The 12,428-nt window shown below is 38.2% G+C and overlaps 1 protein-coding gene across 1 annotated transcript in view; it reads right to left on the bottom strand.

Annotated features, from left to right (window-relative positions):
* Positions 1-9,110, bottom strand: part of LOC103768431 (disks large-associated protein 2) — a gene marked incomplete at its 5' end in the record, with an annotated part of 29,953 nt that extends 20,843 nt beyond the window's left edge. The window contains one exon of the mRNA XM_008935574.1: positions 8,761-9,110. Coding sequence (XP_008933822.1) covers positions 8,761-9,110 — 350 coding nt within the window. The remainder of the gene's footprint in view (positions 1-8,760) is intronic.
* Between the last annotated feature and the right edge of the window lie 3,318 nt (positions 9,111-12,428).

Below are 12,428 nucleotides of genomic sequence, written 5' to 3'. Positions count from 1 at the left end.
TGATGGGGCTATAGAATAAGGGAAGAGCAACTGATGTCATCTAGCTGGACTTGGGGAAAGCATTTGACACTGTCCTACATAACATCCTTGTCTCTAAAATGGAGACACATGGATTTTATGGGTAGACTAGCTGGATAAGGAATTGTCTGGATGGCTGCACTCAAAGAGTGCAGCTTAATGTCTGGGTGGAGACCAGAGACCAGTGGTGTTCCTCAGGGTCTGTACTGGAACCAGTATTATTTAAAATCTGTGTTGGTGACATGGGCAGTGGGATGGTGTGGCCCTCAGCAAGTCTGCAGGTGACACTGAGTTGAGTGGTGTGGTTGATCCTCTAGAAGAAAGGGATGCCATTTAGAGGGACCCTGACAGGCTTGAGGGGTGGGCCCATGCCAACCTCATGAAGTTCAACAAGGCCAAGTGCAAGGTCCTGCACATGAGTTAGGGCAATCCCAAACACAGATAAAGGCTGGGAAATGAGTGGATTGAAAGCAGCCCTGTGGAGAAGGACTTGGGGGTGTTGGTGGATGAAAAACTGAACAAGAACTGGAAATGTGCATTTGCGGGCCAGAAAGTGAACTGCATCCAGGGCTGTATCAAAAGAAGCATGGCCAGCAGGTCAAAGGAGGTGATTCTCCCCCTCTATTCTGCTCTGGTGAGACCCCACCTGCAGTACTGCATTAAGCTCTAGGGCCCCCAGCATAACGAAGTCATGGACTTGCCTGAACAGATCCAGAGGAGGAACATAAAAATGATCAGAGGGCTGGAGCACCTCCCCTATGAGAACAGGCTGAGAGAGTTGGGGTTGTTCATACTAAGGAGCTTACAGCAGCCTTCCAGTACTTAAAGAGGACCTACAGGAAAGATGGGGAGGGACTCTTTATCAGGGAGTGTAGTGATAGGACAAAGGGTAATGTCTTTAAACTGAAAGAGAGTAGATGTAAGGAAGAAATTTTTCACTGTGAGGCTGGTGAGGCACTGTAACAGGAAGCCCAGAGAGGCTGTGGATGTCTCCTCCATGGAAGTGTTCAAGGACAGGTTGGGTGAGGTTTTGAACACCCTGATCTAGTGGGAGTTGTCGCTGACCATATCAGGAGGGTTGGAACTAGGTGATTTTTAAGGTCCCTTCCAACCAAATCATTCTACAATTCTATTCTATTCTGTGATTCTATTGGACTAGGTCCAAGGAAAGGACTACTTCAACTTGTGGGGTTGTTCATTAAGATCCTCAAATGTGTTTGGATGAACTGCAGGTTCAGATGATGGTGTCAGTGATGCAGGCACAGGCTCCACAGCATTACAAGCCTGAAGGTTTGACAAGGGAAGAGGTTTGTGGGTGGCAGGGGTGAAGAAGCTGAGGAGACAGGAACACAGGAGTCATCAGAGCCTCCTGCTCACTCACATGACTCAGCATGGGAGGTCAGGACATTACATGCCAGAGCAGACCTGAGCCAAAGCCGGACAAAGGAAGACACTCTGATATCTCCCATGTATCAGTCTTTGCCTTCAGTTCCTTGTAAAGCACTGCATTTCCTTTATAAAGCGATATACTTAGGAGGACCATTGCTACCTCCTATGCTCCTTGAGACATACTGAATGAGTCCTGGAGGAGGAGGTGGTGGCCAGATTGCTTGGCATGGAAATAGTTAAAGGTCAATCATACTTGTGGGGCTAATATACAGCTAGTAACATGGTGGAGGTGGGCAATGGTCAATGGACAGAGAAGAGACTTTTGCCTTTCACAAGGACATTTTGGCAGCTCAGATATAGTGCTGTTGGAAACATGACAGTCTAAAGATAAAAGCCAGGGACGGACCCTACACAGAACATCAATTTGGCCAATTGGTGTTGTTGGAACAAAGCAGACAGACTGACAAGACACACTTTTCTTCCATATTGCCTATCAAAAGTGTTATCTGTCTCTGCCAGCTCCATTGTTTGGTTTAGTAACAGACAGCGTGTCTTCTTTCGAACCGTGCTTCTGATGTGCGGAGGCAGAGTTCCCGTTTGTGCTTGGGATGGACTGGTATCTTTCCACTGATGCAACACATTGAGAAAAAGTCTCCTTCATCTACCTGTTTTCAAGTGCTTTTTTGTTGATATTTCACCTAGTATATCCTGAATAATTTGCTCAATATGTAATTGACACCTAGAGTTTACAGGCATAAACGAAGAAATCTGCTATAAAATTTTTTATTAAAAAAAAAAAATTATCAGGAAAATGATGGCCCAGGGATCAAAATAAAAACGCCATTAGTTACCACTAAGCATAAACTCTTGCCAAATTATCCCTCCTTCCAGCTTGCCAAGGCTGACACTGACTAAATGACCTGATGATTGCCTTCATATTTTAATGCTTTCATTTCCTCACTGTGCCTTGTAACAGCAGGAGAATGCCAATTTTTTTCTTATGTGTATGCAATCTAGGATTACAAATATTGTAACAACCAACAACAACAACAAAAAAAGATCTGCAAAATGGAAGCAAATGCCAACACAAGTAAAAGTGGGAAATAACAAAATAATTTTCACTCACAAAGAAACAAATGAACAAATAAATTGCATTTCTGAATGACAGATATTATAAAGACTCCTGCTAGAAGACAGCAGGAAACCCTTTAGGTTTAATCAGATTGGCCAGGCTAGATCCAAATGAGCAGAGGAGAAAAAGTAATACATTTGGTTTGACTGTGTGGCTCCTGAAACTCAAATACATCTCAATAAAATTGTTGTTATTTTCCATGATTCATTACTGTTTTAATACTTGCATGGGTTCTGAAAGCCTTAATATTTGCAAATTGGCCCACAATTGCAGTAAAGCAAAATACTGAGACAAATTGACTGTCTATCTGGTTATGAGGAAGCATCACACAGAAGAGGAAACATAAAAATAGCCAGACACTGACCAAAAGCAGAATAAAAGAGAGTAGATTTAATATAGCAGGTCATCTTCCTCTCTCCTTGCAAACAAAGAACTAAAAAGTCTAAAAATTTGGCACTTTATTCCATGAAACATGTTCATGGTTTATGGCTTTATAGTATGCCCATAAGGCTTATGATATTAACAGTAAATATAATGGAGCATTTTGAGATTATTTCTGTCTTATTTGCCTTACCTTTCACAAAGGCATAACACTCCCTCCCTTGTTTTTTTCTGCCAATACAAGGAGTAGAAAATACAAATCCTCTGTGATCAGTCACTGCTGAACGATTCAGCTCAAAATTTGAAAACTAAGCATTAGATGCTGGGACAGTTTGGTAATAAATGATCCACAAGTAAATTATACCAACACAAAATTATTTGAAAAAAGGCAAATCACTATTGCAAATAACTTGCATATTATAATCAATCTTGGTTTGTTTATAGGCACTCATTCTAGAAAAGGATGCAAGAACAGACTGAATTATTCCTTCAAAGTATTTACTAAGCTTTTTTAGATTATAATTTTAACTACTTAAAGACAATCTTTGTTTCTGTATTGAAATACTGTTCTGCTTTTAAACATGAGCACTGCAACATAAAAGTCCTAAAAATTCCAGTCTAAGTTTCTATACACACTGTCTCTAAGGAAGGCTTGAAGTTAATATATTCAACGCATAAGAAAACAGATTTTAACCTGGTGTCTTTTGCTTCTCTCTCATAAGCATCAGTAATAAGAGTCCTTCAGGCCACATTATCTCTCCCCATGCAAATTCACTGCCCTCAATAGGTTCTCACTGCTGCAACTGATTTGTTCTATAATTAGAATTTAATAAACAATCTCTCTGATGATGCACAGGAAGGGAAATAATTCACCTTTACTCTCTTGCATAGGCTTCTCAGTGATAACAAGAGTAAAAAAGGGCAGAAAACACTACATTTGACACGAGATCAAGTACATGTAATTGTGAATGCAGATAACCCTTCTTAGGTACAGGGAGATCTCATTTGTATGCAGTGACTTCAAAGTATGAAAAAATACTTCAAATAAAACTACAGTACTAACTGCTAATGCTTTCTGTAACTGATGGAATACTTTTATCAGCCAAAAAACATATACCCTTACAAATACATATACCCTTACAAAATAACTTTTAGAAACCCACCAAAACAAACCTGCACTTTCATGCTGGAATGATTTTTTGTGCCTCATCACAGGACTCCATTTTGCTACTCCTGTACTTCCCAGCAGAACATCTGAACTACTCAAATATTTTGTGTGGCACAATAAGTGCTAATTGCCACAAGAATATCCTACAATGGGTTGAAAATTTTTGCTGGTCTTTTAAGAAAGCACATTTTGCCAAAAAAAAAAAAAATCATGCCAGAGTTTTAAAAACGGTATTCATGTCAAGCTGATAGGAGATAGAAACCACAAAATAATGCACACAGCAGTGGTTGCTCGTCACATTTTTGGTGCAGTTAATGCCAAGTGGCAATTGTTCTGAACCAACAGATATTCTGCAAGGCAGCAATCTGTGTCTTCTCCACTTTGAATATATGCTTATGCTAGATAGCAGCTAAGAAAACAAGTGACAGTAGTTTGTGAAAAGAGTTAAAAATCAGATGGTTTAAAATAACTATAGCTTTAAGTCCAGTTCCAGCTGCTAAGCTTTTTGACAAGTGGGGTGGCCAAAATGTAACCATTGGCTGTGAACTCTTAACCAGCTAAACCTGTGAATTCTGACTCATCTATATGTGTGTGTGTGTGTGTGTGTGTATCTCTATATATCTGTATAGGTCAATGTTCACTCTAAAGGCCAGGTAACACCTTCTCAGAGGTGTTATCAAAACTTTCACTGACTTCTACAGGCCAAGAACTTCACTCACTTCTCTCACAAAAGCACAGTCTGACTGATTTTAGGAGGAGAAAGAACAATGCTTACCTCCAAAACTTTGGATCATTTATGATACAAAGATGAGTGTAATTAGTGTGAATATTTCTTTTGATTGCTATGTGTACACTGAAGTAAAGCACTGACAAGTATGGTACAACCTAAACAGTACAAAGAAAATGTAGATTCTCATCCAAGTAAGTATGCCATGTGGGGACAAAATGCTTTGCCTTAAAGGGAAATTCTAGTTTGAGACTGCAAAATTTCTTGGGCAAAGTTTTTACCATACAATGTTAATAATTTACTTTTAAAAAATACATAAATATGCAGAAGATTCTCTTTTGGCACAAAATATTAGGCAGGCGAGCTATTCCTCCTGAATACTTCTTTTGATTTGTAAAAATATTTGTGTAATGGAGATTCTGGAGATTAAAAAGAACAACTAGATGTTTTGAAGCATTATCTTTTGACAATAAATGGAGATGACAGAGTCCATTCTCTATGCTACAATTAGTGCATTTCTCCCAAAATACCATAATGAGTCAGCCTCCACACTTAGAATATTTGTTTTCATCTCATCTACTTCCAGGGTTTCTGTTCTTGATGTTTTTTAAATAGGGAAGAAACAAAGGACTGCATGTTTTGAAATACTTGAAATAAATAAGGAGCAATTTCTTGATATTTTCTCATATATTTTATAATCCAAATGCATTTAATATGAAATGGCTTATAACTAGAGCAGTTTTTGGATGTTAGTCATTAGTATATATACAAGAGCATGCAAAAGAGCAAAGAAAATCCCTGAAAATATATTAGCAATAACCTTGTTCTTGACTTAGTGGTTATATTACTCAAGACAATCTCTACCCTCCATTTTGATTTGAATACTTTGATTAGACTCCTGCTGTCATGAGAGAAGACATATGTGAAGACTATAGCTACAAGCATTGCTAGAGACTTATACTTTTTAATGTATGCATATATCTTTAACAATGCTGACTGAATTTTTAATCCTAGAATCAGTATTTTACAAATCATTTGAATTTAGGAATAAAATTTTTTTTCCAGTGCCTACTGACATACCTGACAAAATTCCTCTTGATTTAAATATGGCAGTGAAAAAAAAAAATAAAATAGAAAACCACCCCAAAACCTAACAGATGTTTTCTGGGAGAGCTTTGTTTCTGAAGCTTTTTTGTTCAAAATTCCCATCTGGAGCAGGGCTAACATCCCATGAGATGAGTTACCCTCTCTGTGCTGTTCTCTCTCCCTGCAGATGGATGCTACTGATTTTCAGAGGAAGTCCAATGCTCCCCTAGGACTGTGAATTTCAACACTATGGCACATGCCTCGTATGCCAAGACATTTTAAAAGGACTTCATTACATGTACATTACACAATTGTATATATATATAAAAAAATAAAATTGGGAGCCCTAGGCTGGGTCCATAGTAGTTCCACCTGCAGAGCCATCGCTGGTTATTCTTTATCTTTGTGCCTCTTTGCTCCTGTATGAAGCTCCACTGGCAAGCATTCTCACACCAATGTGTTAAAGGAATGAAACATTAAAAAATGCACAAATTAACCATCCTGATAGCAAATTAATGAATGGAAATAAATGCAAATTCAATGCATTACCCTGGCATGGCATGCTAATGAGAAAACAAGTGATTTAGTCAATCAAGGAAATATGCAAATAAAAAACATCCCTTTTTAAGGTGCTTTGATGCAGAAGTCTAAAAGAAATTAAATACTTCAACTGTATTTTCAGGGCATAAATTAGTATTTATGTAGTTTGCAATAAGAATATTCTGCCCTGTGTTTTTGTTCCTTACAAACCTGGCAACAGAAGTACAACAAAATGCATTTGCTGCTCAGAAATGCTGCAGAAAGATATTTTTCACACTAATGTGAAGTTTGAAACTTACCACAGGAAAAAAACCCCAAAGAACTAAAATGTACTCTCAGGATACCGTGTTGAGGATAATATTGCAATTTTAACCTTATCTTATGCCAAATGGTACAACCAGGTAATTTGTAGTTCTCAGAAGATAACAAGCCCCTCATCCTTTTCAGACCTGCTTTTTGCAAACAGTCTTTGCCTTTTTCAGTGTGTGCACCTGAGGACCAGTACTGTGGGTTAAGCATCAGATGACAAGTTGCTACACACAACCTGCTGCCTCCATGGAAATCATTGCACAGATGTTTTTTCTGGAGTATTAGCACAAATTATTAAATGCACCACATACCAAGAAGGGTCAGAGCCCAGTAAAAGGTACTGGCCATCACCTGCAGTAAGAAACAGGATCAAGTGATGTAATCAAAGTTTCAGAATTAATTGTTGAAATACCAAGGCTGACTGAAGCAAGACACCAACATTGTTGAATACCACTGTGCACAGCTGCTGTAAAAGAGATAAGAACAACACTAGGTACTATTCCTTCTGGAGAGTAAGATTCGGGTTAGGGGGCTAAAAGGTATCAAAAATTGCTACTCCTTTGAGGTTTTCAGTGTTATCTGCTAAGGCCCTTCTCTGAATGATTTAGAATACACTAATTACTTTGTAAAACATTTGAAAAGTAGCCATCTGAATATTTTACCATCACTGTTAAATTGCATTCTACTCTTCTACATTTAAAGAAGCAGAAGCAAATACTTTTATGTCAAGAAATGGACAAGCAGCTTGCTGGCAAAGCCTATGCCTTCCCATTAGTCTAACAGCAAAATTATACCACACTAAGATGTTAAACAGTGAAGTTCAGTCAGTAGCTGTGACAAGCTTAACCCAAACACTTTTCTCTGACTGTATTTTTAAATTAATGTAAATTGAATTATTACTTTTTAAAGAAAATAATATACTTTCCAGTAGATGAACAGCCACACACTGGGCTTTGTTACATGGACTGTTACCCTTCTCAAGATCTGTGTTGCTGTCTCCACAATACCTGTAACTATGGCAAAATGCATGGCATTTCCTCTGTAGTTGATCTGGCACAAGTAGAGATTTTTAAGCAGAGAAGTGAGCATAATGATGTAAAAGGGAATGTTCAGATACTTGAAATTAAGTATGTGTCTAAGTAACAGCAGAACAGAAGCCTACATTTTCCTCTCCTCCTGTGTTTCAAAGGACTTTGCATTCTTTTCTAGTTCAATTTTCTGATTTTTGTTACTACTTGGTATTTCCTAGAGATTTAAACCAATGAGCATCCCTACGTATAGTGCTTTCCATTTAGTAGGAGGAATAGTATTCAGAATTTGTGTTTGGAATCTTCTTATTTCATTCACTTGAAACAAGACAACACAACTGAGGTTTCTTCAGCCTGACAGACATTTTGTCAGGTGAAATAAATATCCCATTTTCTGGTGGACAAATGGAGGAATCCTCAAAGCCTGTGCTAATTAATGTCATTTAATTACTTGCCATCTAGAATCATACTGTATCTGCACCAGCACAATTCTTTCTCTTTCTTGGTACCTTCCCCGCAGCACAACTAAAACTAAAGGGCTGGGGAGAAGCTCTTCTTAGATGGAATAAGTTGAAAATCCAGCAGCATTACACATTTTCCAAGGTCAAAAGAGAAAGATAATGGAAAAAATAGTCAAGCATTTTAAAGCTGGTGTAATTCTATAAAAAGGACTGTGAATTCATGGAGGGAAGGAGATGAACATGGTGTTCACCTGTGGCTCTGCAGTATAATTTTCATATCAAGTGTTAATGACAGGTAACCTCCCTAGAGATTTATTCATTCGTTTTCTTCCAGGTACAGCATATTAGGCGAAGACTTTCCTGCACAGCCACGCTGCCATGATGTGAATGACAATTAACGCTAAGCAGCCAGGGGTTGTTTGTTAGATGATTAGAGCTGGTGAAGCCGAATGACTCATTCTATGCTATTTACAGGAAGAAGGCAAGCAATTCATCACAGACAGATGTTAATGATAGGCTACCTGGATCCCTATAGAGGAACGTCGACTCTTAAGAAACTCCTCTGCCTTTGTGACTAAAATGGCCTTGTCGCTGGTTCGTATGGAAGCGCCCTGGCCCTCGGCCGCGTGGCGCTGCGCAGCTGCCGTCTCCAAGGCGAGGTTCATCGCCTTGTTACTGTCCAAACTGTCGGTGGAGTTGTACAGCCCCCGCCCGTCCTGCGGCCACGGGGAGATCCTCTGAGTCCGGCTGTCGTGGTAGGCATCCTGGGTGGATTCTGTGCTGCTCTGGGCCGTGACTGAGATCAGGGGCTTGGAAGTGGTACGAGGCGGTACCGGTGGTGGTGTTTTTTTGTAACTTGTGTAAGTTACAGCTGTGGACAGAATTGGGGGGGAAAAAGGACAAGAAAAAAAAAAAAAGAAAAAGAAAAATCAAGATTAATCTGATGGAAACTTCGTAACACAAATAACCTTTAACATTACGCTACTTGAAAATGCTGCAACACAGCGCTCTTTGTGAATCTCAGTACCAGTTGAAAGTGTCTTAATCTTAAGAGTCAGATAGGTATCCACAGCAACATTTTATTTCAACCAGGGTGCCAGGGTTGGAAGCTGGAGTCCCAGACTATGATGAAGATGAAAGAGAGTGAGGATTTGTGCGTTAGGATTTGTGCTGGGTAGGTACACGCTGGGGGAAGAAACAACTTCTGAGGTTGTTTCCGCATGGCGTAACGTTGATAAGAGAAATAAAGGAAGATTTTTTTCTTTCCTCTTACCATCTGAACTGTAGTCTCTGTACTGATACAGTTTATTAAGAAAGCAGCAACAATATACTGGAAAAAAAATTACTATTTAGAGAACTCTACTTCACAGTATACCAAAATTTAACCTTTAAAAATACTTCCAGGTGTACTGTCTGGAATTAGGCAAGATGGACTACTTACACAAGAAGCTTATGTTTTTAAAATACCCACAATACAATTAATAACAGGAAATTCCAGGCAAGAAAAAAACATTACAATATATGCAAAGCTACTAGACACTTGGACAACAAGCAAAAACTACAATATCAAAACCGGTTTCTTTTTATCTATTATCCTACAGTGAATCTTAACTCCTTAGAACATATATTGACAGGGGATATACTTAAATGTGGAGAATATAGAGATACAGATATAAAAATGGTGTGAAATACTGGGAGAACTGGACATACATGAGCAGAACTAAGGCTCCTAGTCTGATGAGCAGAGCAGGTTTGGGGCTGGTTTAACATAGATTTTGTCTCGCATCAAAAGGCTCGATAAAACATCCAAGAAAGATCTACAGATGCAGAATTGTGCCAATACTGCTTCTTTACAAAATTTTAGGGATTTCATAGAGATAGATATTTAGTCATTAATATCACACAGCTGAATTTCCTAATTGTCTAAGCTCACTTTTTTTGGCACTAATAAGAGCATTTCTGTTATGGAAATGTTTTTTTTTCCCCAAAGCACATGGAATCATAATTCATAAAAATAGCAGCAGATACAAAAATGCATCATGATATTGTTTTCCTCCTTTCTATACAGGAAAATCAAGTCCAGTACATTTCTTGCACCACTGCAGGAAGGTAAGGACCATTATTATGTTACCCTGTATCTATAATATGGAAATAGCATAATGTATACATGCAGAGATCAGGATAATGAATGACTTAAGGAAAAGATTTGCCTTTTTCTGGTGTTGTTAAATGCATATGAGGCTACGTTGCAACTTTCTGGAGAGAAGAGGCCAATTTAGGAATTTGTTAATACCTAGGACTGCTGAGCTTGTATCCATGTTAACGTATGGGAAGAGTGAGCCTAGAGAAGACTACTCATAAATTTTGATTCTTGATCAACATAAATAAAAGGCTAATTATAAATAAAAGAGTAAGGCAGAGCTAGGAAGTGAAAAAACTTCATTTGAAGCACGTTTTGAATTACTACTGATGCCGCTCAATTCTCTGGTAGAGATTTAAAGAGAGTCTTGCTCTGAGCTAAATTGCTCTAACAGAGTGAAACACATGAAAACATGCTCTTCAGATTCTGAGAATGTGCGCTTTTTGTGAAGTGCCATTTTTTTTGTCCTATCACCAATCTTATCTCCTGTCAGTTTTTAACCAGCAGCTAAGAAGAAAGAAAAACTCAATATTTTTCAGATGCTTTAGGGAATACAGAAAGTTCATGAAAGAGAGGAGAGGCTGTAAAGCTTGGAAATGAAGACAGTGTCTTATGAGCTCAAGCAGTGGCTCAAAGCAGTGCATCCACTATGAGAGCTACCATAATACTGCTTCTCTGCCTTCCTCCTGCAAATATAGATGCAAGTGATCAAAGTACTAGGAAACATTAGAAATAGAGACAATAGGGTTAAAAAGGGTGAGTGAAATCCAGAACTGGAACCTATAACATAAGACAGGTTATCACTGTTGTAAGTAATTTATTGGGTTTTACTCTCTGTCATCATGCAAAAGAACAGCAAAGAATAATGAAACATATGGTAAAAATGATAATGAAACATCACATGCAAGTATATCCCTACTACTTGGGCAGCAGATCACTCCTCTGTCTAATGAATATAAATGCTAAACTTCTGTTACAACCCTTCACAGCTAACTTAATCTTCATTTACATTTCTAAAAAAGAAAAGTTCTGCTTGTGGCAAAACCAACACAGCCACTTGCGCTTTTTTTTCTTGCCTTTTTTTCCCCCCCTAGGATTGAATATTTTATTCTGGAAATTTCTGTCTCAGTAGTGACAAGACTCAAAGCCACCAAGTATTAGAGTTACTGCAGTATTTTGGCAAGCATTTGATCATGAGCACTAAATAAGAATTTAAAATACCCAGACATTCAACAAGGAGAAGAAACCAGGAGAAAGACCCAAAGTTCATGAGAAACTAGCTACACATATACAGTGAAATAAGGCAGAAAGAAATCCGATTAATTTCTAAGCTACAGGCACAGAGCTCAAATATTGAGTTGGGAATAAAAAAAAAATCCATCTCTACATAGTTAATGAGTTCATATCTGGAACAACAGTTTCAGAACCACAGAAATCTGGGACTAATTGGAGACTAACAAAATCAGGTAAGAGGACGGGGGCGTAAATTTGCGAGGCAAATCTTGCCACCAAATTGTATTTGGTTTAATCACTTAAGCAGTTCTAGTGAAGTAATGGGATAACTTAGATGAATAATGTGATGAGGACTTGTCTTAGATAAACTTGGTATGTGCTGCTCACTTAAGAGATGACTACATAACAGATTAAGGACATATTAAATGAGAAAAGTAACCCTGTAATCCCTAGTTTACTGTTCGCACTTGGTCTCTAATAAATAAGTATTGGCTTAAGGCCTGAGGCATGAAATTTTATGTAATTTTTAAATTTTTTTCTTATTAATTATGATGTCTGTGAATGTTCCTGTTATCAGTATTAATGTCCTTCTGTCATGTCCAGTTCTTGGCCATAGCAGTCACACATGCCACGGTATTATATATGGGAAGAAACATTTCCTTTTCCTAACAGAAAATGAACTTCCTTTTCATTTATCATCCACTTCTTATGCTAATGGACAGGAGCTCCTGTCAGCTTTGCATCATTTGCTACTTTGCAAATTTTATTAGTCTTCGTGGTTATTAGTTCAAAGTGAGCACATAAAACCTCCTCAGC

Source organism: Merops nubicus, unplaced genomic scaffold (genome assembly GCF_000691845.1).
Source record: "Merops nubicus isolate BGI_N331 unplaced genomic scaffold, ASM69184v1 scaffold872, whole genome shotgun sequence".
In the NCBI taxonomy this organism is placed as follows: Eukaryota; Metazoa; Chordata; class Aves; order Coraciiformes; family Meropidae; genus Merops; species Merops nubicus.
The sequence above is the reverse complement of the archived record's forward strand: the minus strand, read 5'-3'. Positions and strand labels throughout refer to the sequence as shown.